This window comes from Nicotiana tomentosiformis, chromosome 3, assembly GCF_000390325.3.
Source record: "Nicotiana tomentosiformis chromosome 3, ASM39032v3, whole genome shotgun sequence".
Lineage (NCBI taxonomy): Eukaryota > Viridiplantae > Streptophyta > Magnoliopsida > Solanales > Solanaceae > Nicotiana > Nicotiana tomentosiformis.
In genome coordinates this window covers 66,710,773-66,737,502 of record NC_090814.1, presented here as the reverse complement: position 1 = coordinate 66,737,502, position 26,730 = coordinate 66,710,773, and the positions used below count along the sequence as shown (strand labels likewise).

The window sequence follows — 26,730 nt, the reverse complement described above, 5'->3', positions numbered from 1 at the left end:
CATATTGACTTGCCTAGGGTTTTGTACTTGTTGAAGTTGAGCTTTTTCCAATTGGTTCATGGTGGTTGTCAACTCAGCTATGGATTGCCTATGGTCATGTAATTTTTTTATGTAGGTGAATCACGTTCGGATCACCTTGAGGAACATTTGCCCTACTTTTCCATGCCAATGAAGTGTCCGCCATTTCATCTAAAATCTCACAAGCTTCGCATACGGCATTGTCATAAAATTTCCACCGACAAGTTGATTTACCACACACTAATTGGTCGTATTGATCCCCCGATAGAAAGTTTGTTGAATCATAGCCTCCGTCATGTCATTATTGGGGCACTCTTTGACCATAGTTCGGTACCTCTCCCATATTTCATGCAACAGCTCATTGGGCTCTTGTTTAGAATCTCGTCTCTAAGAGAATCCATATGTCCAGGAGAAAAGAACTTGGAGATAAATTTCTATACCAGCTCATCCCATGTATGGATGGAATGGTTTGGCAATCTCTCTAACCAATCCAAGGCTTTTCCCCGTAGAGAGAAAGGAAATAGCCTCAACCTTAAAGCATCCTCAGAGACGTTTGTCTGTTTACTCACCCAACAAGTGTCCACAAACCCATTCAAGTGTTTTTATGCATTTTGACTCGGAGCCCCGGTGAAGAATCCCCGTTGCTCTAGCAATGTGAGCATTACATTTGTGATTTGAAAGTTGCCCGCCCTAATGCGGGGCAGGACTATGGCACTTGCATACCCTTCATTCGGTAACACCCGGTGTAGAGCCGCTCATGGTGGAGGTGGGGGTGGAACGGGTACATTGTCTTGAAGCGGTCAGCCTCGTCTATTGGCTTGAGGTTCAAGAGGGACCTCATCTATTGCATCATCATCAACGTCCACACACCCCACGGCTATGTTTCCGAGTTCATAGTTTGCCATGATTGCACCTACAATACTCACACGTTAATAACAAGGAAGGAAAAGAAGATATTCCAAAAATACACCTAAATATATAGCTAACACCGTTTTTAGCTCCCTGGCAACGGCGCTAAAAATTAATCTCATCCAATTTCACTCCTCTATTTAAGGATTTGAAAACGGTCAAAGTAATAGTAATACCCAACAAGAGTCGGGGCCGAATTCTACAGGGAGCTATGTGAATGGGTGTTAGTAGTATATATCTTAGCGCGTGAGTTTGTATATCTAAATTTGCACTTCCACAATAATTGGTTTCATTTGAAAATCTAAATTAAACTACGATTGCGATTTAAAAAATGAAAATAGGAAATTGTTTTTGCTTGTTTTTCAAATGATATAAAAGGCCTAGTTCTATTACCTTCACCTAGGTGTTTGCCTAATGAGTTGTAAACTTTAAAGCTTGTTTTATTGGTCGGGGTGTATTATAGATATCAACACTTAAGTACCCACTCACTACCTCTCGGTCAAAGAGTCGTTTTGCCCAGTTTGGATTTCTCAAGTCCAAATGGGTATTAAACAAAACCGTTGATAATAAGCTCTAGTCGGGTTTTACTATGTCTAGGTTCAACCCTTTAATTGGGCTTATCAATCTCTCGATTGACCCAATTTCTTGCTAGCCAAGTTTTCCTAGACTAAGTCTCTCCTTCTCAAGTAGAGACCAAGTCAAATATGCATGAAATAATGTTTGCAACCATTAATTCTTCACATAAAATCAAGAACTAGGTTAGATAATCAACACCCAACCATAAAAAAGCAATAAATCAAACACCTATTAAGTTTACACACTAGGGTTGGGTCACAATCCTAGTAAAAATCTAGCTACTCATGCTTAAATTGGAAGGAAAAAAAGAAGAAGTGATAATTAAACCCATATTGATAATTAAAATGATGAAATCAATATTCAAAAAGCTCAAAATAGCAAAAACCACTAAAAAGAGTAAAAGAAACTGTCTACTGTAGCAGTTGATGTCAAAACTTAACCTAAAAAAGTGAAACTCTTCTATTTATCTAATGCTGGAATTTTCGGACAAAAATGCCCTTTCGGAGGTTCTGCGGCCTCATAATTCCATGTGCGGTCCACACTTTGCTTCAGCCTGACAGGATTTGAAGCCTGTGACCGCACAATTCTGAACTGCGACCGCACTTCTCTCTTTCTTCGGACAACACAAATATGTTTGCGGCCGTACCATGCTCTTCTACGTTCTGCACAAATGTGGTTGTGGCCGCATCATGCTCTTCTGTGGCCGCACTCTTGTTGAACTTGAGATGCAGGTTCTTTGAACTTTGGCTTTTACCCAATTTCTACGGCCGCACAATTTCATGTATGGTCTGCATCTTGCAACCTTCTGTGATGGAATTGCTTCATGACATGCGGTCGCAGATGGTATTCTGCTGACCGCACTTTTAGCTTTTGTGTTGTTTTTGTCCTTAAGTACAGATTACTCCTTCTTGAAGTGGATTTCATCTTTTGAGCTCATCTTTCAATATTCCTATAATTAAGCATATTTTATCAGTTTTTGGGAACACAATTAAGCGCTTTTGGACTAAAACGAAATCAAAAAGGCGCTAATAAGTAGTCAAAATCCCCACTTATCAGCCCTGTTCGATGAATTTTTGGAAAGGAAGTTTCACTTGGGAACATGACTCAATCCCGAACTCAAGTTTGAATTTATAAATTTTCTTAAAGCTAACACAGATTGTTTTGCTTTGTCGCATTCGGAAATGACAGGTATCTCATTGGAGGTGGCCGTTCACAAACTAATTCTGGACCCAAACTTCCCATCGATAAGGCAAAACAAAGTGCCCGATAGCCGAGGTCAGGAGCATGCTTGTTAAAGAAGAGTAACCCGACTACTCAATATCGGTTCCATCGGGGAGGTCAAATATACAGAATGGTTATCCAATGTAGTTGTAGTTCCAAAAAAGAATAACAAGTTTAGGATGTGCGTAAACTATAAGGATTTAAATAAGGCATGCCCTAAAGACTCGTTCCCATTGCCAAATATTGATCAAATAATTTATGTTACGGTCGGACACGAGTTAATGAGTTTTCTCGATGCTTACTCCGGGGATAATCAAATAAATATGAACCCGGAGGATCAGGAAAAACTTCTTTTATAACAAACTTTGGCTCATATTGCTACAATGTGATGCCTTTTGGGCTTAAGGACACCGGAGCCACTTATCAGAGGCTCGTTAACAAAATGTTTGAAATTTAGATAGGCAAAACAATGGAGGTATACATTGATGACATGTTAGTCAAGTGTTTGAATGCAGGAGATAATTTGAAACATCTCCAAGAGACCTTCGGCATCCTAAGAAAGCATAACATGAAACTCAACCCCGAGAAGTATGCCTTCGGGGTCGGTTCCGAAAAATTTTTAGGGTTCCTTGTCTTGCAAAGGGGGATCAAAGTTAATTCCAATAAGATCAAAGCCATCGAATACATCCCGGACCATCTAACAAGCGCAAAGGAAATGCATAGGTTAACCAGAAGGTTGGCGGCTTTAAGCAGGTTAATCTTAAGTTCCTTAGAAAAGTGCCATCATTTCTTCTCACTTCTAAAAAAGAAGAACAATTTCGAGTGGACTCCGGAATGCCAACATGCCTTGAAAGACCTAAAAAAGTACTTATCGAGCCCCCAATTACTGTCAAAACCGAGGGAAAGCGAGTAGTTGTTAATATACCTAGCGGTCTCAAAAGTAACGGTAAGTGTCGTTCTGGTCCGAGAAGAAGAAGGTACACAATTTCCCATTTACTATGTTAGTAAGATATTGTCGGGAGCAGAAACCCCTTATCCACACCTCAAAAAGCCAGCCTTAGCTCTCGTAGTAGCCTCTCGAAAGCTTAGGCCTTAATTTTAGTGTCACTTGATAGCCGTTGTGACAAACTTTCCCTTAAATAATATACTTCACAAGCCTGAGTTGTCAAGCTGTTTGGCTAAATGGACAGTAGAAATCAGTGAGTTTGACATTGAATACAAACCCTGGACTGCAATCAAGTCACAAGTTTTGGCCGACTTTGTGGTCGATTTTAGTCCCGAATTAATGCCCTTGGATGCTAAGGAAGCAGTGTTGGTGTCGGAAACGACATTGGGAGTTTGGACATTGTTTACAGATGGAGCTTCCAATGTAAAAGGGTCCGGTCTTGAGATAGTTCTAGTCACGCCCTCGGGGGAAACTCCGAGGCAGTCCATTAAAATTGTTCCTTTGAGTAATAATGAAGTCGAGTACGAAGCTTTGATTGTAGGACTTGAATTAGCTCGGGGACTAGGCTCCGAGGTCATCGAAGTAAAATGCGGCTCCCAGCTGGTAGTAAACCAAGTGTATGGGGTTTTCGAAGCAAAGGAAGAACACATACAATAATATTTGAACAAGGTTCAGGCATTGCTTGCACGATTTAGGGAATGGTCAATCATACACATTCTGAGGGAAGAAAATGTGGAAGAAGACGCCTCAACTAATTTGGGATCATCCATGGAGATGAAAGTATTAGACTCTAGTACGGTCGTTTAACTTCTACACTCGATATTGGATATGGACGGTTACTGCGAGGTCAATTCAACCAACTTAGTCTGAGACTAGAGGAATGAGTTCATCAAGTACCTTTGGCATGGCAAGTTACCCGAAGACCGGAAGGTGTCCCGGGTATTACAAACCAAAGTAGCTCGTTACTGCCTCGTGGATGGGCAATTATACAGAAGATCATACCAAGGACTATTGGCCCGGCATCTAGGGGCCTCAGAGGCGGACTATGTGATGAGGGAAGTCCACAAAGAAGTTTGGGGGAATCACTCTAGTGCAGATTCGCTAGTTCTAAAGTTGATTAGGGCATGTTACTACTGGCCTCGGATGGAACATTACCCAAAGACATTCATTCAAAGGTTTGACAAATTCCAACTCCATGCATAGTTGGTGCACCATCCAGCAAAACTCCTGCATTCGGTGTTGTCCCCATGGCCTTCATGAAATAGGGAATATACATAGTTGGTCCTCTACCACCGGGCCCCGGAAAGGCAAGATTTTTCTTAGTTTTAACTGACTATTTCACTAAATGGGTTAAAGCGGATCCTTACCAGAAGATCGGTGAACGTGAAGTGGTCGACTTTATATGGGACCATATAATCTGCCGATTCGGAATACCAAAGGAAATTGTTTATGAAAACGGGCCATAGCTCATAGGTTCAAAAGTCACCAATTTTTTGGAAGGGTTGAAAATCAAGAGAATTACATCTTCATTGTACCACCCAAGTGCTAACGGACAGGCGGAATCAACCAACAAGGTAACCATTCAGAACCTGAAAAAGAAATTAGAAGATGCTAAGGGCAAATGGCCCGAAGAGCTATCCGGTGTGCTATGGGCGTACTGGACAACGACGAAATCGATCATGGGAGAAACACCTTTCTCCCTCGTGTATGGCGCGAAAACTCTAATACCGGTAGAAGTAGGGGAACCAACTTTGAGGATTTCTCGGACAAATGAAGAAACAAACAATGAAGCATTGTCGGTGAGGCTGGACTTGCTCGATGGACACAGGCACTTGGCGTACGTGAGGATGGTTGCTCAATAGCAAAGCATGGAAAGGTACTACAATTGCAGAGCCAATTTCCGTTATTTCAAAGTAGGAGACCTAGTTTTGAGAAAAGGTGACCCAGAGCACTCGAGAAATCAATGTCGGGAAGCTGGGACCAACATGGGAAGGCCCATACCGGGTTTCAGCTATAACCGGTAAAGGGTCGTATGAGTTGGAAAATTAAGATGGAGTCAAATTGCTCAACAGTTGGAACGTGATTCACCTCAAAATGTATTATTGCTGATGAAGCCTGCCAATATTGAAAGTATGTGCTGCACTCTTTTTTTCTTCGACCAGTTTTTGTCCCAATCGGGTTTTTCTAGCAAGGTTTTTAATAAGGCAACAAAGAAAAGCATACTACGAAGGGAGCATCATTGACAAAAGGAAAGACCTTTAGACATCAAGGCACTAAAAGTTTCACATCGATGGCAAAACGGCTATATGGATGGTTAAATAATCTTTGATTCAATGGCAAGCTTTGCTTTCCATCACTACAAAAGGATTATTTAACCATTCATAAGTTGTTTCCACCGATGAAGCAAGACTTACAGTGTTCGAATTCTCATGCTTCACATTCGAACACTAGGGGGAATAATATCTGATACGGTACCAGGAGTGCCATGAAAACTAGGGACTGTCAGAAATGGGATCAATAATGTCTCATCAGAACCAGGGACTGCATGATCAACCCTGTAAAAATAAGTTGTACAAGTTAGCCACATATATTGGAAGTTTAGTTTACTTTAGTAAATGAATGCTTATGTACCTTTAAAGATAGAAGGAACAAAATAAAGTCCTTTTATTTTTATCTTATTTCTTGTCCAAATAATGAGTTAATTTTATCGTTTGAAAGTTAACTAAAAAACTTCAAATGCTTGTGGAGGAATGAACATGAGACGTCCTCTTCAAGAGTATCGTAAACATAAGGGCCTCTCTTATGAAACCCTCATAGTAAAGGGTTAAGTCCAGAAGAATTTATGCCCAGAATCAAAAGCTATCGGATGACAATATACCCGAAGCTTTAATCAGTTAAACGCAAAAAAAAATTTTGCGCAACACTTAAGCAAAAATTCGTTATTTATTTATCAATTGCCAAACTCAGTAAAAGATTTTGCACAATTACAAAGTAAAAAAAAGGGAAAAAAGAAAGGAAAAAGAAGCTATGGATCATTGCCGCCAGAACCTGAAGGGAGAGAGGGATCCTCAACCTCTCTTCTATTTGGGCCCTCTTCTCCTCGACAGCATTGGCCTCCTCGGTTTTGAAGCTTAAGTCTGTCTTCAAATTATTAATTTTCTCCTAGAAGGCAGTGAATCCACCTCCTCTACTGGGGGAAACGCAGATCCCTCTCTCCCTTATTCAATCTCTCCTTCGTTTCTCGAGTACTCGGAACCAGTACTCGAAAAGTCATTTGCAGCTGGCCGAGCGGGAAGATTTTCACGAGCAATTAGCTCTAGTTCTCGGGCCTTGACAATGCAATCATCAATATCGACGATGCCCGTTTTGGCTTCTTCCAAGGTTTTCCTCGTCATATGATATATAGCATAAGTCTTCTCAAATACGAGAGAATCCTGTTAGTCCTGGAGATTTGCTTGGAATCTATCAATTTTAGCTTGGAGGTTGTCCCTCTCATATCTCAGGGCACTAAAGCGAGTATCGAGCTCAACATTTGTAGCCGAGTGAAGCCGATTTTGGTCCATCGACCTCTTCGGCCTTTTTTCCATTTGGACCCTCTTCTCCTCGACATCATTAGCCTCCTAGGTTTTGGAGCTTAAGTCGGCCTTTAAATTATTTATTGGCTCATCGAAGGCAGACTCGTGCTCGACAGCAGAAAGCACAGCGTCATGGAGCTCAGCCCACTTAGCCTTAGCCTCTTGAAGTTGTTCATATAATTGAGTGGCTTCTTGGTGGTTGGACATTTTATCTTGCTCTATTTGTTACAACCAGGCCTCAAGCTCGCCCATCTCAGCAACTTTAGCCTCCAATTTCGGGAGGCACGCAGCAAGTTAGTTCTTTTTGGCCAACAGTTGATCTCACTCAGAAGCGAGTCCTTGCTTTTCAATGATCAATCTCTATAGGCCTTCATAAGAAAGAAATTTTTCCTGTAAAAAAGAATATCAAAGTTAGGATTTCCATTGCAGCGGGTAAATGGAAAATAAGATATAAGAAAACAAGTATGGTACATGCGTCGCGCTGTGCATGGCATTATTTATCAAGCACTCCCCAGAAAGGGAGCGCATTTTCTTCCAATCTTTCTCCGAAGCCAACAGCTTTAGATAATTTGCAAGCTCTATCGGCTTGGACAAAAGATGGTACTCTTTCAAAACCAAAAGAGTGGCACTTCTCCTCCCTCGAGGATCTAGGGAAGGAGTTGAGTAATCCTACCCCAAATTCCCGTAGACGGGAGACCATGAAGGGAAAGCATTCCTTTATCGGTTGTCCGGTTGAGCATCCGGTTGAACTGGTAAAGATATTTCTCTCCTTTGAATGGGAGCCTCTTCACCACTGGCTTCCCCTTCATCGTCTAGAACCACTGTGACTATGATCGACTCGGTCGGTATTTTCTTTATCTTCTTATTTTGAGTCCCGACCAAGGAAGGGTGTCATGTTTTTGGTTGCTTGTTCTCAGGCTGGGGACTCCAAGAGGAGGCACCCTCACCTGAAGCAGATCCGCGAGCTCTGTTTCGGGCAAGGGCATTTTGCAGCACCCTCCTGATCTCTTTCGGGTCAACTAAGGCATCGACCTCAGGGCAGGTAACAGAGCCCTTGGGAAGTCCTGTAGCAGAGTGAGCAGGTTGTTAATAAAGATTTCTTATGTTCGAGCAAGGATAAAACAAAGGGTATTTTGACTTACCATGGTGCTTGGCCTTCCACCCGTAATTGGGGGACATTTCCTTCCACCGACGAAATTCTGGTGTCGTGATTTCTAAATTTTTTTGAATCTGTTGGTCCAGGCCTTGAACTCGTGGTAGTTCCTATCGGGTACTTGAAACAATAGAAACAAGAAAATTAGTAACAAACGGAAAATAATCTTTTCACGAAGGAGGAGGTGACTGATCGAAAACTCAATAAAGTGGTTCTACGACTCAAGAAAAGATGGAATTGTGGCGGTATGATATCCCTGACATCGATGACAACGGATCTTTCCATCCACTCATGACTGTTGTCGTCTACGCTGGTGAGAAGAGCATGGTGGCCACGCTTGCTAAAGTTTATTACTCCGCCACGAAAATATTTGGGAGAGCAAAGGTTCATCATGTGTGAAAGGGTTAGGGTTTTCCCGGTCTCCGTGCACAGTTGGCGAAGGTAAGCCACCGTCCGCAATATTGATGGGCCTACTTGTGCTAAGCAGACCTAGTACCGGTGGCAAAACTCCAAAATGATGGGGTCGAGCCCTTCATTCAACCCTAGGGAGAATGGACCCAAGGTAAAGGGATACGTAAAACCCTCTTTGGTGAAAGTAACCCTCTCTATCATATCCGGGGCGAGGATTTCAAGATTGGGGCATTTGTAATCCTCCTTCACAATTGGGATACTAGAAGGGCGAATGGAAAAGGGATACCTACTAACAGGCCAAGCCCGTGAAGATGTAGAAGTAGCCTTCTCTTGAAAGTCGTTAGCAGTGCTATGATATTATGGTATGATGGTGCTAATGGTTGGAGGTTCAGAATAAACATCAGCTTCCTTGTCCTTATTTTTCTTTGGGCCTCTACCGAAGAGAAGATCAATGTTTCCGAAGAGAGCAGTGAAAGAAGCCATGGTAACAAAAGGTCAGTAAAACTCTTGCTAAGATAGGTTAAAAAGATGAGAATTTCTAAGTAAAGCTAGGGAAGAAGAAAGACTTATGAAAATTTTGGAAGTAAAGAAATAAAAATAATGAGTAAAGGAAAGTTATAGACGGCAAAAATCGTGGTCGTGATTACCTCAAAAATCGGTAAAATATTTGCTAAATCGTGTAGAAACACGTGTTCGGGGTATTAAATGCGAGAAGATGTGCATCCTTTCAAGCGTTAGAGACTGTTCAGGAACATTCCCGCCAAGAAAAGAACCTTCACCAACCTCCCGGTAACACTAAGATATGTCATCAAAAAGTTAGGGGACTATTTGTATGGGATAAAATTAGTTTATGCCAGATGGTCGAATGGTAACGTGACACGTGGAACCAAAGCTAGACGGAAGGCAAGTCAGGTAACCATCAATACCAGACACAACAAATGTAATCTACTTGGGGTAAATCTCGAAGGGACCGTAGTCAATGAGAGAAGATCGATGGTTTGCCATCGGCTAGCATTCAATGAGGGAATATTCGCTAACATTAAATGAGCGACCGTTGTAGAGAATATTTGTATTCATCGCTTGCCATTACATGTGCATCAATGACCTTTTTTATTATCATTTAAGAGGAACTTAATCCTAGAAAATTGTTCCTTAGGTAGAGTTATAAATAGCAGGCTCAACAACCATTGTATGGATACAAAATTTTTTGCAGACATAAGGTATATTTTACCTTTGCTCTCACATCTCAATTAAACAACTTTATTTGCAATTTATCATTGCTTTCACTTTTGTCTTTGGAGGCATTGCGCTCGGGACTAGGCTTGTCATCTTCTTCAATCTCCATTGCTAAATTCTCATTTTTAATCTTATCTCTTTATCATTTTTTGGATCGAATTAGTTCGCTTGTCTATAAATCATGTAACACAATCTATCTCTTTTTACTTGCAAAAAATAAGGGTAGGTAGAGACCAGGTTAAATTCTCATTACCCTGACACAATCGAAATGTATATTGCCCCATTTCTTGACTTAAGTAGGAAATGTTAAACAAGAAAACCAACTTAAGCTGGGTGAATTAGGAAGATAAAAAAAATTAATAAAAAAAATCCTACCACAAAACAGAAACAAGACACCACCAATCTAATAGCTTGTTTGTACGAATGTCTAAAATTATTTTATTTTTAATAGAGTATTTTTTGTGAGAAACAGTTTAGGTAGAAAACCAACTTAAGCTGGGTGAATTAGGAAGATAAAAAAAATTAATAAAAAAAATCCTACCACAAAACAGAAACAAGACACCACCAATCTAATAGCTTGTTTGTACGAATGTCTAAAATTATTTTATTTTTAATAGAGTATTTTTTGTGAGAAACAGTTTAGGTTTGTCCAATTAATTTAAAAATTACTTTTGCTTTTCAAAAAAATATTTATGGAAAGAAGTTATTTTTTTCTGCTTCTCAAAAACTACTTCTGCTTGTACTCAAAGCACTTATTTCTTTCTAAAAGTTTGATCAAACACCTTTAACTTCGAAAAAAAATATTTTAAAAATCACTTTTTGCCAAACAAGCAATATATTGTGACATAACATTTTGATAGCACTAAAATCACAAAAAATAAATTTCAAAAAATCCAAAAAAGTAAATATTGGATCAATGTTCATTAAATTACACCTAGTAAGAAAAAATAATTTTGTTTTAGTTTGATCTGTCATTACATATGAGATACCGGACAATATAAATTTAATTCATTGAAGGAAACAGTATCACGATTTTAAAGATCAGAAATGCAAATAGTGGATTCAATGATTTAAGCAGGTTCGTGCTTCTCTTGATCCTATCTACGAAGCTTTGCTTCTCCCTGTAATCGTAATCTGTGCTTCAATTGAATTTTACAGAGTAATTAGGGCTCCTAAGGGACAAGAACAGAAGAATTGTTCCTGAATATGCACCTATAAAGAACCGGTAGGAATAAAAGTTTAAGTAGAGTCATGTTATAAATCGTGTAAGTGGATTCATTCACTTGCAACACGATGGATGTTTTCATAACAGGTTTTGGAATGATTCTGTATTCATATTAGGTTTTGAATTGGTTCTATATTCATAACAGATTTTATAGATTGGTTTTGTAACAGAAAAATATTTCTATAAATAGATTCACTAATGAACCTATTCGATACAGTTGACAATAGAAGAATTATTGTCTTCTAATATTATTATTCTCTTCTTGTGTTAAGTTCTAATTAATTGCATAATTCTTGATAAAGTACTTTTATTTTATAACAAGTCACAATTTTTTTAAGAATTTTCAAGTTCACTTGAATATACTTATTTCACACCACGTGTTTGGACCATTAATTCTGGAATTCTGCTTGTTCTATTCATATAACAAATTGCCAAAATAGGTCTTTAGAATGGTAACTTCAGTGAGTTTCATATCTTCCGTTACTACAATTTTGGCCCATGACCATGTTTGCCGGTTATAGCCTGTTTGACCAAGTTGCTAAAATCATCTTATTTTGAGTAGTATTTTTTTATAAAGTATTTTTTCAAAAGTCCTTTTGGTGAGAAGCAGTTTGTGTTTGGCGAATTAATTGGAAAAATACTTCTGATCAACAATTAATGTTTGGTCAAACTTTTAGAAGGAAAAAAGTGTTTTTGAGTAGAATCAGTATCAGAAGCAGTTTTGGAGAAGCAGAGAAGCTTGGCCAAATAAGCTATTAATCTATTTACATTGCAAGGATATATATAATATTTCTCCGATTTAGCTAAAATTTTCTATTTATAAAAAGTAACTGGAGTTGTTTATAAAATATATAGAAATATGGTCAAAATGTACAATTTATATACCACGATAACTTTTTATTGTACATAATCCGATCAAAAGTTGCAATTTACATACAACTCATAAATAACTTATATACAAATTTTTGTTGTACATAGTTCAATCAAAAAACTATAATTTTACAACATGTATACAATTATGTTAGCTGTATATATTTTATATGTCACTTGTACACCTGACATACTAAATATATACAATTTATTTATGTCTTTCTTTTTGAGTTTCAATCTGAAATTCCAACTAAAATCTATTCGAATCTTCACCAAATGTTCTAAAAATTGAGATATAAATTTTAAATGATATATATATATATATATATATATAAGATAATATTTATCCCATTTAACTATATTTTTCTATTGATAAAAAGTAACTGGAGTTATTTACAAAATATATAGAAATCTGGTCAAAATATATTTTATATACAACAATATTTTTTTTATTGTACAAAATCCGATCAAAAGCTGCAATTTACATACAACTCATAAACAACTTATATACATTTTTTTGTTTTATATAGTTCGATAAAAAAATATAATTTTACAACCTATATACAACATGTATACAATTATATTAGTTGTATATATTTTTATATGTACTCTCTTATTTCAGTTAATTTAACGCTTATGGATAAATATACGTGAGAAAAAGGGAGAGGGGGAGATAATGTAATTATATGTATATGAGAACATAACTAAGTGATAATTTCTTCAAGAGGAATAAATAAATTATAATTCCATAAATAGGTAAAAATTCCATTGCAATGCCTATTGACCGTATTCTCCCAAAAAAATGTGCATTCACGCTTCAACGGATACTGCAAAGGACAATTTCCAAAATTTATTTAATTGCATATTACATCTTGCCATTTTGGATTTGTGGTACAAATAAATATTATAGAAGTAAACAAAGTGAATTTTTTTCTTCCGTCGAAACTAATTTTAGGTAATTTACTTTCAGTATATTTTATAAAATATTAATCCGATAGTAGTCACTTTGAGATTTTATCAAAATAAAATAAAATTATGAGCTATAACCCTAACCTTTTCATTCCTAAAAAGACAGAGAAATTCAGTTTATACTTTGTTTTCTTTGATATATTTTTGTTGATAAAAGTATTTTTATGTTGTTTACATATTTTCGTATTAGATAATAGAAATTACAATAATTTCGTAAGATATTCTAATAGAAGTTCTCAGAATTTACAATAATGTATCTGATCACTTGCGCGCATGATTTCTTTTTTTGTTGAGCTAGCTAAATGAGATCAACATTCTTCATTTTCAGCTTTTTTATTCTATAAGTCAAATATATTATTCAATCATATTTATATAATTTTAAAATAATGTATTCATTGATATAAGAGACACGCGCAAAGCGCGTACACTAAGACTAATAGATTAAAAATATGACAAAATCCTAACACAAAGATGCGTGAGAAAAATGGAGAGTAGGAAAGAAAATGGGGTAGATTGAAGTTTAACACATTACTTTGTATATAAAATAGTAAATATGTATATTCCCATAAATGTACATTCATGCTTCAATATATACCGCAAAGAATAATTTCCAAAATTAATTTAAATGCATATTACATCTCACCATTTTGTATTTGTGGTACAAAAACCATAATTATTTTTTAAACTATAAATATTACCTCCTCAAGAAGTAAACAAAGTGAAAATTGTTATTTTTTCTTCTTCGAAACTACTTTTGGGTAATTTTCTCGATTTTATGATTGTGAAGTATGTTCTTTTAGCTTGGGCCGGAGTACAGAATCCTCCGGTTAGAGCCCAGTCCAAAACTGTGCCCTGAAACTTGGCGGGAAATCCAGCAGCCTCCATAACTTGGCGGGAAAATGTGCACCTACTTAGGACTCGGAGAGGGAATGCCACCAACTGCCATTCTCCTTCAACCCTAGCCTCTCTGCTTTTCGTCTCATAATCATTTTTCCAATTGATCAGAGCACACAATCAACAATGGTGGGCCTACCGTACGATTGCTTGGCAAATCCACTGGGAGCCGTCCGATTGACATTTGAAAAGGCGGTAGCTTCAGGCTCTGATCCAGCCACTTTCGATGGAAAGGACTGGGGCGCCACTGATCTCTTCAGTCAGTTCCTTTTTGACGATGGCGGTCTTTCTAAAGTTCCATTTCTGAATCCTTCAACAATGTCATGGGTGCAGCCGAACACTCTAGTTCGATTTCGTGGAATGATACAAGACATGTTGGGTAATGAATTCTATGTTGGCGCATACAAGGTATCATTTGTCCCTTGATTTCTCTTACTGACAGAGAACCTAATGTCTTCTTTGACCAATTTTTTCCTAACACTTGTTTTGTGTTCTGATTTAAGGAGGGAGAAACTTGGAGAACAAATAAGTTTGCTGACTTTTCTCAATTCCCTATGGCTACGGGTTCTTCACCTGACATGCGTGTGTGGGAGCGCCGTTTACTTTACTGTGTTCCTGTGAGTCCTTGTTTACTTTTCACAAGTAAATAAACTTTCTGTTTCAAAACAAAATTCATGTTAGGCTTTAATAGATTTAATTGGTTGTAGTAGTATTTATAAAAATGATTATCTTATATTCCCTCCTTTGACAAGGCATACAATTTAAGAAAGTAAAGAATTTTTTTTGAAGCTTGTGATCTTAAACATACTTTAACATTTGGGTTGCTAAAAGCATAAATTTGAATTGTTTCCAAATATAGTAATGTATCGTTCTTTTGGAACGGACAGATAAAGAAATAGTGTCATATAAATATTTCATAGGTTGGATAAATTTCCTAAATTTGATTTCTGGTAGGAGTTATACTCTTAGCTTGGAGTGATTATTTTTCTTCAGTTGTTTTCGAAGAGAATTTTCTTTCGTGTCCTTTCAAGTAGACTTACTCTTGTATAATTCTTTTTTACATTGGTGGAATTGACAACTGAAACTCATACTTGCTTATGTTTACAAAGTTGTTTATGTATTCTTGTCTTGATTTAGGTTCCAGGGCAAAATTCATGGATTGAACCTTCTTCTGGAGCCTTGTTAAATCCACATGCAATTTCTTCATCTCCACAGAGGGAGAAGCGCCAGAGGGACAATGATCTAGCAATGAATGACGTCGATATGCAAGTATATATCCATCTCTTTGTCTGGATATACACTTTTATTTTGCTATAAATTAACTAGATGACAAATAAGCATATTATCACAAAGGCATTTTAATGATGTGTTTATTGATAGGTCACAGATGAGGAGGTTCAAGATTCCACATCCAACAAAAAGATGGTATGCCACACTGAGTTTGTTATTACTTCTTTGTCTTTCTTACTTTGTTCAACCTCCAATTACCAGCTGTCCTTGACTTGAAAATTGTGGATGTAAACTTGTGCTCTTGTTGGTTGCTATTAATAAAATGTTTGCATTATCTGTCTTTTTATCAACTCTTTGTCCATCAACATCTAATTAAGCTTCCTTTTTTTTTTTGTTAATAAACCAGCGAGAGGATGGAATTGCTTCAGGTTCATCAAATTCAGGAAGCACTCCAACTGAGGGTGTTGGTTCTGCTACGAGTGTGCTTCCAAATTTTGACACAACTTCTTTTCCATGTTTCGTGAAGGTAAATCTTGAGTTGCTCATTTAAGCTGAACTTTGCGTATGCACCTTAACCTAATATCATCTGATTTCATTCTTTTAACTAACTGAGGAAGAATTTGCAAAATGATAAAACCCGGTGGGCGAATTTTCCATCTCCAAGGAAAAACACTCTGATCTCCTATGAGAAAAATTTCCAATTCTCCTTTTGGGGCTTCAACTCTCACATAAAGTTCTTGTTTTGACAATTCAAAAGTTGGAGAAGGTTTTTTACTAATAAACCATATCCATAATCATTCCATTCAGGATATTTGTCAGAACGCCGGATTTCTAAATTTTCGTAAGGCCCTCCTGGAATTCCTTCTAAAGCATGTTGAATAATATTTATGGATTCTAACTATTTACATTTTTAATCCTTACAGATATACGACTCTCCTGAATCTGATTTGAAGCTAAATGATGTTTTTGAGTTTATTGGTGTCTTCACATTTGATCCGGAGTTTCCAGTGGACAAAAATGACAACAATGATTTGGAGAGCAGCTTCTATGATGATACATTGGTCCAGATACCTCCCAGCAAGGTATTCTTCTTCAAATTCTTTTTATGTGATGAGGCTTGCTTTAGTCATATGGAGTGGGTTTTCAGTCAGAATTGTGAATAATTATTATTATCGGTCACCACTGGGTTTGATACTTAGAATACTTCTACAAACAAGAACTTCCCTTCACATGTTTTACTTCTCTGAATTACTTAGTTGTCAAAGGCAATCTTTGGTTCTGAGCATTGCAATCCAATAATTGCCTTCATATGTCCCTTGGACAACATCCTGCTATGGTCTTTTGGTTCGAATATCTTCTTGATAGAAACCAGAAGTCGATAACAAAGTAAATAGAACAAAGAAGTTAATATTATTGGCAATAATTTGTGCAAGAATCTTAAAAACAACTACACCAATAAAGTTGTCCGTATGGAGAGGACAATGCTCCAGAATAAAGTAGTTTTGATTCTGATAATGATACATACACATTACAGGATCTATTACTTGTATAATAGACTAACCATAACTACTGCATAACCTATTAGGATAAAGATAAATAACTTCTAATAACCATAATAAAACTGCTAAACATACAACTTCTAATAACCATAATAAAACTGCTAAACAGACAACCTCTAATAACTGAAAGCTCCAGGAATTATCTTCTCCTAAATTTCTTTGTTTCTTCTGGAAGATACGTGGCTTATCAGTACACCCCTCCTGGAAAGACGACTTGTCCTCAAGGCGAAGTTTGAGAAATTGTGCCCACATCAGTAGGAAACATGTCATTTTTGTTGTTATCTTTCACAATCTGTGTGTCGTTCTCTTCTTGCATCAACTCCAGATGAGCAAAAGTCCCAGGTTTGCAGCGATGACCAGGGCTAAACTTTTCTTCACAACGATAGCAAAGGCCTTTGTCTCGCTGAATTTGTTGTTCAGGAGTCAACGGGTGAGTGTTTGGAAGTGATGGTGGTTGAAAAGGACGTGTAACTGGTTGGCGGGATGACAGAAAATCGAAGGATACTCAAGCAGCTGGAGATGATGTCCCAACTGAAGGAGGTCGTGATACAGAAGGCAAAGTGGGTGTCTTACTGGACTGATTAGGTCCCTGTTTTCCTTCATATTCTAAAGCCAGGCTCATTGCCTTGTACACTGATCGAGGTTTGTGAATCCTAATGTCCACACAAATGTCTTCTTTCAGCCCACTGAGGAATACTCCAAGCAAACAGTGTTCTGGCCAATGTTGCAAACGCGCTGCTCGTTTTGCAAATTCTTGCCTATACTCAACTCGCTCCCGGTGACATTTGACACTACCTCATTTGGACTGGAAATAATATAACTGTCCAGTTTGTTGGATATCACAGAGATGTTCATCAGGGTTTTGAAACTCAGCAGGTCCGTAATTTTCTTGCATTACTTTCACCAATTCGTCCCAATAGTAAATGGTTCGCCCATTGTTGATCCAAGCGAAAAGATCCAATGCATCTCCTTCCAAGTACATCGAAGCCACATCAACCTTGCATTCCTCAGAAGTATGATAGTTTTGGAAGTACTTCTCTGCTTTTAAAATCCAGCCTCTAGGATCTTCTCCCTCATACTTTGGAAATTCCATCTGTCTGTGAGCGCCGGAAAGTTTCTTGATGCCAAGTGCTGTTAGCCTCACCCTCTGCTGGTATTGCTTTAGCTTTCCCTTTTCTGCTGTGATCTCCACTGTGCTGTGCTTTTAATCAGCCACATCAGCGGCTAAAGCATCTATGGATTCCAATTTCGCTGCTATAGTCGCCAATTGTTAGGAAATCGGGTCAAGAGTAGGAATGGTGGGTTCACTGTGGGAAGCGTTGGTCCGTGTGCTCACCATGGCAGATCTTACTGCTCTGATACCAAACTGATAGAAACCAGAAGTAGATAACAGAATAAATAGAACAAAGAAGTTAATATTATAGGCAATAGTTTGTGCAAGAATCTTTAACACAACTACACCAATAAAGTTGTCCGTATGGAGAGGACAATGCTCCACAATAAAGTAGTTTTGATTCTGATAATGATACCTACACATTACAGGGTCTATTACTTATATAATAGGCTAACCATAAGTCCATAACTACTGCATAGCCTATTAGGATAACGATAAATAACTTCTAATAACCATAATAAAACTGCTAAACAGATAACTTCTAATAAACTTCTAATAACTGAAAGCTCCAGGAATTATTTTCTCCTAAATTTCTTTGCTTCTTCTGGAAGATACGTGGCTTATCACTTCTCTGTTCAGCAAACCACCTTAATGCTTTTCCTTTCTCTCAGCCAATCAAGAGATGGTAACTAATACTAAAATCGTTATTTGTACAATTGGTAGTGTGACATTCTGTATTTTGGAGCAAAGTAAAAGGGAACATCACAGTTGTAGTTTTTACTCCATTCTATAGAACATCCAATGACAGATCAGGGTACAATTTATTTCTGTTTGATAGAAGCCTCTGCATTTGCTCCTGGTATCTACATCTTTTAAATCATTTGATGGCATATAGTTGCTTAAGCTAAAGCCAAGACTACATTGATATCTGGTAGAAGCTAAATCAACTATGCAGAATGATTCTGTTGAGAGGCCAGCAGTATAAATATATTTAGAAGCATTCAAGTCTCTTGAGCATGCACTTTAAGAGGCTTCTCTGTTTCAGGTACCTCGACTCCATTGCCTTGTTCACAGGAAGCTTACCGCTCAAGACTTTATTCCAGGTCCACCCACATTTGAGGTAGTTGAATTGCAAGCTCTTATTATCTTTTTACTCTGATCTTTTTTCATTTATTTTTCTATATTTTTGGAGGGGGTGGGATAGGAGGGGGGATGTTTTTCTGACAGTATCTGCGAAATAATGCCAGTGGGGCCACTTCGTGAGCATAAAATTTTCTTGCATTCTAGACTAATTACTCTTTTTGTTTTTGCTTGTTATGACTAATGATCCTTCTTGCTCATCTATTATTATTATTGTTGCAGCTTAAATCACAACTTGTGAAAGGAATAAGGGAAGCTCTAGTAGGGCACCTCACGACTGTCCTAGGAAATGATGGTGTTGCAGCTAATTTCATGTTATTACATCTGTTGTCTAAGGCATGAAAATGACTCATTAGTCTTACCTGTAGCTGGATAGATTAGAGACTTTCTATTGTGAGATACTGATATCAAGTACCTTCTTCTTTTCAGGTGCATGCTAGAGTGGATTCAATTGCTGTTGGAAAGCTTTCCTTGAACCTAACATGTTTTACCAAGGAAACTGTGTCTATTTTTGCTCATCGTCTTAATCTTGCACTCAAGAACCTTCTACCGTTTACACATTATGTACCTTTAACAGTGGATTACCTTAACAAAGTTTCTCTTGCCCCAAGAAAAGATTATCAAACTAACAGGTATTTGGTAGTTCAATATGATAAACCAGATTTAGTGATATTTATGTTCAGTTGACATGTCATTATTGTCCTTTTGTGTAACTTCGTGGTGGATGCTTCAGACTGGTATCAGGGATACTGCAACTTGCTGAAGGCTCTCATTTAACCATTGACGAGACACAATTACAAGCAGGGACTCTTAACTCTACCGGGGTTGATAATGCAAGAGTCCTGAAAAGCTTGTTGGAATTGCAAAAGGTAATTATGGAATTATGCTTATATTTGCAAATATGTTTCTCGTGTCCGGGTACTGGAAGACAGTAATATATGAAAATGCTAGATAATAATTGAGTATGATAATACTAGGTTAAAAGTATATGCCGAAGTAATAGATAATAATTGGTATGATAATAATCCCAGGTTAAAAGTGCCAAAGTAATAGGTAATAATTGGGTATGATAATAATACCAGGTTAATAGCATTTATGCAGGTTGGGCTGTTTGGGCTTATTTACTTTCGTAAGTATAAACTGAAGTTATCTTATATCCACTTGTTCTTCCCTTCTTTTTCTAGGTTGAATATGACTTCACTTATTATAAGATGGACATGCCTGCGGACTCTCAGTTGCTAGTTCTTTCTGAGGGGAAATCCAATATACTCCCAGCAGATTTGGTTTTACCATTCCGTCCATTGTCAGTAGATGCTGCTCAAGATGTTGAGACGGAAGTGCTGCAATCTTGGAGATGGTACCTGGCTACTATGAGATCATTGTCACACTCTATTGGGCAAGAAATGCAGAAGGTAAGAGTTTGTGCTAGACATCTGCTTCTCATGGTTTAAGACAGTCAGAAGAAGAGTTTAAACACTAGTATTCCATGCAACCTCAAACTCCCAAATGTAGGGTTGCAATAAAATGGACACTTTATATTTTGTACAAACATTTGTTTTCCATTTAAACTCTTTTTTATGTTACCCTGATTTTGATAATTGATGTTCGATAACCTCTCTCCTTGGTAAAAATCCCCTTAAAACTCAATGCTTATTGTTTGTGATCGTAAACCTTTAAAGTAGTTCTGACTATGCCAAATTACAGGTGGTAGAAGATGACTTAGTAGCTGCCAGGCAGGCCGATAGAAGCTTAAGTAGTCAAGATTTCAGCAGGTCAGTTGGAGTATTAGTTGTATTTGTTTGGTTTTCTCAGTCATGCCATTGGTTGTATTGAAGCTGATGTTGTGCTGCAGGTTACTGACAATGGGACGTCTTATATCACTAAGTTTTGGTGAAACCTCTTTAACCCTTGAACATTGGCAAATGGCCAAAGAACTAGAGCGCCTTCGAAAGGAGAGATTGTAGGGCAGCTCATAAAACATTACTGGAGCAGGAAATTGGATCATAAACCGTGTATACTTGTTAAGTGGAATAGTGGATCACTTTCTTCACTCTCTGTATAAAATGCCAAATCTTAAGCTGTGCTAGTAGAATGAACTGTCGTTCTGCTTAGCACTTCTGTGATTAAGGTTATGTTATGTACTCTTATCAATATAAATTTTCTTCTTGTGAACAACCAATCAAATTCATAGAGGTTGTGTGTTGGACCTTGTTTGAGCTGCGCTGAAGTTGGACTTGGCACAACTTCTTAACGAATGCCACTGACAAGGAACTGATGGCGTGGTCTTATAGATTACTACAGTTATCTTCAGCATTTTGTATGACGGTGTTCTAAACTGAAACCTTAAGTATTCTTTAACAGGAATATTATGTTAAGTAAATGACTAATCACAACCTGTTTCAGGTGTGCCTAACATATTTCATTTTGGGTTGTTTCAAAACGTCCGAGCCATTTTATTTTTATATATTTTTCAAATATTCTAATTCTTTAATATCTAAACTTTGGTCATGTATTATAGTATTTTATCTCGAGCTAATTTTTCAGTTATGGCTTTAATGTTTTTCATACAATTTTATAAGTGTGAACTTTTAGGGTGTGTTTGGTATAAAGGAAAATATTTTTCGAAAAATATTTTTAAATTTTTCCATGTTTGGTTGACTTAAATGTATAGGAAAACATTTTTTTTATCAATTTATTTTTCTTCACCTGGAGGAAAATGTTTTCCCTATCAAAAAGAGGGAAAGTATTTTCCAAAATTATTTTTCAACCTTCTCCGCCCTATCCCCGCCCTCATTCGCCCCACCCCCAAATTATCCCAACTCCCTACCCTCCCCCCCACTACACCCCAACCTCGCCTACCACCCACCCTAATAGAACTACTTATTAAGAGTACTTTCTTTTTATGTTGTAGATAGAGTATTTTTTTTTTTATTTCAACAAAATGAATTTTTTTTAATGATGTATTAAAAGTATTTTCTTTCATTTCAACAAAAGGAGTACTTTTATTTTATGATCTAGAAAAAAATATTTTCTTTTATTTTAACAAATCGAGTACTTTCTTTTAATGATGTAGAAAAAATATTTTCTTTTATTTCAACAAACTAAGTATTTTCTTTTCCTGGAAAAGAAAATGTATTTTTTTTTCAAAAAATGAGTACTTTCTTTTTCATGATGTAGAAAAAATATTCTCATTTCAACAAAATAAGTATTTTTTTTCATGATATAAAAAAAAGTATTTTTTTTCATTCAACAAAATGAGTAATTTCTTTTCATGTTGTAGAAAAGATACTTTCTTTTTCAACAAAATAAAGTATTTTCTTTTTCAACATGATATATGGAGATTTTGGGGAAGATGGTTGAGGAGAGTAACATTAAAATTTATTTTTCTAGAAATATTTTTACTCTCTAACCTAATACTAGAAAATATTTTCAAAAAAAAAAATTGCACTCACCAACCAAACAAGGAAAAATAAGTGATAAAACCACTCATTTTCCTTCCTACCAAAGACACCCTTAATGTGAAGTCATTTTACTAAAATATGTTAGAAACTAAACGACCAAATTGCTCTGTAAATAAATGCTTGATGTCATTCCTATTCCCCCCCCCCCTCCTCCCCCCCCCCTCCTTAGAGCAAAGACCTTTGTATTTTCTATTCCTCCAGTATTTTCTATTTTTTCACTTATTTACTACAAGATCTTTTTTTAAATGCTTGATGGTTTCATGTGTAAAAGAATCTTTAAAAAAAAAAAAAAAATTCTTTTACCCTTGATTTGTTTTGTAATTTATACTAAATATTTAATGGGTCAAGGATTATGGAGTTGTTTTCTTAATGATTTAGTTTCACCGGAGAATGCACAATGAAGTTGGCTATTTAATTTGGTTCCTACTAAATGATAAATGATGGCTACTGCGAATTGTAATGAATATTTTTCACCCCTAAGCGTTTTCAACTCCTAGCATTAACTTTGGCTAGAAAGTTCAATGTTTTGGAGTTATTTTCAACTTCAAACAGTAAACTTTTAAAAACTAATAAATTGCGAAACTATTGAACAATTGTAGATCCATTGACGTTCTCTTTGGTTCTCTTTTGGGAGTTCTACTACTCATTCTTCTTCTTCATTATTCATCTTTAATGTGATTGGCTTGTCTATGTCATGAATTCCAATGAAATTGCTCATGCATTTACTCTTTTAACCATCTAACTAAGTAATTATTTCTTTTATAAGTTTTGTAATTCTTATAGAGAATGGGATTCTTGTACTGTTATTTAGCATGTTCCATACTGATGTTTTTAACTATTTTCCCCTGACAGTATAGACCTGGTACATGAAAATTGAAAGAATGTATATTTGGTGCTTCTTTTTTTTTAGGTGTGATGGCTGGAAAAAACACATTTTCCTGTGTGTATTTATTCCTTTATTTTTATTTCTACGAAGGTTTTTTGTTTCTAGCTTGAAGAATTTCTTTTCTAAAACTATATTTTTTGAGGTGGCTACTTTTGCTATATTGTGTTGTATTATTACATCTTCTTTGTATATTCTAAAATAACAGAGAGCACAAATATATGATTATTTTGAATAATTTACTTTAAGTTTAAAATAACAGAGAACACAAACATTTGAATAATTTACTTTAAGTTTAATTTTATATTTTTATCTTATATAAATTGGTTAATCAACACCAATAATTTGACAATCGTAATAAAGTACTATTAAGTGATTGAATTACTAAGAGGTAGAAGTCTTCGATCAGGCCTACATGCTTGGTCGTTTTAGTTGAAAAAATGAGGTTGCAAGGATTCTAAGAACTAAAACTTTCTATTATTTTCAGTTTACTTTGAGACGACATTGTATTTCCTTCTTTTATTCTTTCAAAATAGTTAGCTTTTTAATGACACTGAGGTTAATGCATAGAGCTCTAGTGGTACAAATAGTGTTACTAGTTAGTGATTCTAATACTTTAGAAACACCACATTTTAATATGAAACATTTGTTAGTCACCAATGTGACATTTGAAGGAATAGTATCGAATCTTATTTGATTCTATGGAGTATAATTTTGTTGTTGTGACATGCATAAACTTTTTAATAATTCACATCGAATAGTACGTGTCACGCATGCACAAACTGTAAATAACAAATTACATGGATGCCAAGAGTTTTAGTCATGACATAGTATCTAAAATGTTAGAATGGAATATATATATATATATCAAGACATCGTTAATAAAAAAGTATTAGGTGAGATACGATCATATTACATGTTTGGACCTAATAACATCCACATTAATTTCATTATACATTGTTACGTTATACTGATCTAACTAAAGGTAGTTGTTCAGCTTCACAGGCTTTGAAGATGTTTACACTACTAGAAATTCGGCAAAAACCGATCAAGACCAACTTTGGTCGGTCAAAAAACCGGCCAAAAAACCGACCAAAGTTGGTCGGTTTTTCAAAATATTTTATTTTTAATTTTTTTTTTACGAAACTGACCAACTTTGGTCGGTTTTCTTTGGCGCAAAAATGCGAGAAACTATTTTTGAGTCCCGCGAAATTATTTTTCAAGAAACCGACCAACTTTGGTTTGTTTTTCAATTAAAATAAATAAAAATTAATATTTAAAAAATGAAAAAGGGCCAAGAATGCCCTTAACGTATTAAAAATGACTCAAAAATGCCCTCCTTCCACCTGTGGGTTCAAATTTGCCCTTAATGTTATTTTTAGGCTTAAAAATGCCCCTCTCTTAACAGAAAGATTACATGACATTGATGGACATTTTCATTAAATATGTAATATTTATTTAGTCTGGAAAAATATAATTTTTTTTACTAAAAAATGAAAAAAACGAAATTATTGTTTTCCAGTTTTTACAAAAAAACTGCTTTAAAAAAAGCTGAAAAATATTTTCTAAAACAATATTTTTGTAAAAACTGAAAAATAATTTTCTAAGGCAATGTTTTTGTAAAAGCTGAAAAAGAAGAGGAAATATATTTTTTTTACTAAAAACTGAAAAAAATAAAAATATTGTTTTTCTGTTTTTACAAAAAAACTGCTTTAAAAAAAGCTGAAAAATATTTTCTAAAACAATTGAAAAAAAACTGAAAAGCAATTTTATAAAGCAATATTTTGTAAAAGCTGAAAAATATTTCCTTTTTTTTTTTGCTTTAGAAAATTATTTTTCACTATTTGTTTAAGTTTTTACAAAAATATTATTTCAGAAAATATTTTTTAACTTTTTTTAAAGCAGTTCTTTTCTAAAAAAAACTGGAAAAAAAAATATTTTAATTTTTTTTCCAGTTTTTAGTAAAAAAATAAATTCCTCTTCTTTTTCAGCTTTTACAAAAATATTGCTTTAGAAAATTACTTTTCAGTATTTTTTTTAAGTTTTTACAAAAATATTGTTTCAGAAAATATTTTTCAGCTTTTTTTAAAAGCAGTTTTTTTGTAAAAACTGGAAAAAAAATATTTTCATTTTTAGTAAAAAAATAATATTTCTTCTTCTTTTTCAGCTTTTACAAAAATATTGCTTTAGAAAATTACTTTTCAATTCTTTTTCCAGTTTTTACAAAAATATTGTTTTAGAAAATATTTTTCAGCTCTTTTTAAAGCATTTTTTTTAAAAAACTGAAAAAAAAAATAATTTCGTTTTTTCCCGTTTTTAGTAAAAAAACACTTTTTTACGGACTAAATAAATGCTACATATTTAATTAAAATATCCATCAATGCCATGTCATCTTTTCGTTAAGAGGGGGTATTTTTAAGCCTAAAAATAACATTAAGAGAAAATTTGAACTCATAGGTGGAAGGAGGGCATTTTTGAGCCATTTCTAATACGTTAAGGGCATTCTTGGCCCTTTTCCGTTAAAAAAACAGATCAATTTTTGGTCGGTTAATTCGGCCGGTCATTTTAAAAAACCGACCAATTTTGGTCGGTTATTTTCGTGCGAAAATACAATTAAAGAGTATAAATCAAATAAAAGACAGTCTTAAAACAAAATGCACCAATGGTCTAGTGGTAGAATAGTATCCTGCCACAGTACAAACCCCGGTTCGATTCCTAGATGGTGAATCTTTTGATTACATAATTAAAAAAACCGACCAACTTTGGTCGATTTTTTTAGTCGGTGTTCAGCGGATTTCTAGTAGTGTTAATCATTTTGCATTCAATATTTTGTGTTACTTACCACTCACATATATACTGTAATGTAATAAAATTATTTTTAAAACATTTGTACCCATTGGCATAGAATATATGTGCAACACACGTCTCTAAAAACTAGTTAAGAAAATTAACAAAATCTTCTAATGCCAGAACAAAAGTTGATACTAAAATGTGAAATGTTTCGTGCAACAAATTTTACATTCTCTTTGAAGATTTAGTGAAAGGCGAGATTTCGATAAAAGATATGCCTTATTTGTGAAGATTTGTAAAATTTTAATTAGTGGATTTTAAACTTTATTTTCGTTTAGACAATATTATTTAGCTAGAAAAGAAGTATATGAAATTTTTATTAAACAAGAAGGAAAGAAAGAATGCATACTTTTTAACGGTAGCATATTTTAGAACTTTGAATTAAACTTCTTTGTATTCGTAAATAATTTTCTTTATAATAAGATCCAAGATAATATATCACAAACACATGGCTAACATCTTATTAACTTAGAGTTAACGCTTGCCAATA

The 26,730-nt window shown here is 35.6% G+C and overlaps 1 protein-coding gene and 1 long non-coding RNA gene across 2 annotated transcripts; both read left to right on the top strand.

Moving 5' to 3' along the window:
• The first annotated feature begins 14,019 nt into the window (after positions 1 to 14,019).
• On the top strand, positions 14,020 to 21,252 carry LOC104093430 (mini-chromosome maintenance complex-binding protein). The gene is made up of 13 exons (XM_009599172.4): positions 14,020 to 14,411; positions 14,507 to 14,620; positions 15,141 to 15,272; positions 15,384 to 15,428; positions 15,640 to 15,759; positions 16,157 to 16,315; positions 18,952 to 19,026; positions 19,269 to 19,382; positions 19,476 to 19,678; positions 19,780 to 19,915; positions 20,231 to 20,458; positions 20,751 to 20,818; positions 20,899 to 21,252. The coding sequence occupies exons 1-13, from the start codon at positions 14,130 to 14,132 to the stop codon at positions 21,008 to 21,010; spliced, it is 1,788 nt and encodes a 595-aa protein (XP_009597467.1). The 5' UTR covers positions 14,020 to 14,129; the 3' UTR covers positions 21,011 to 21,252.
• On the top strand, positions 17,212 to 17,669 carry LOC138907047 (uncharacterized). The gene is made up of 2 exons (XR_011414750.1): positions 17,212 to 17,352; positions 17,475 to 17,669. It is a non-coding gene; the product is annotated as an uncharacterized lncRNA (long non-coding RNA).
• Positions 21,253 to 26,730: the final 5,478 nt, after the last annotated feature.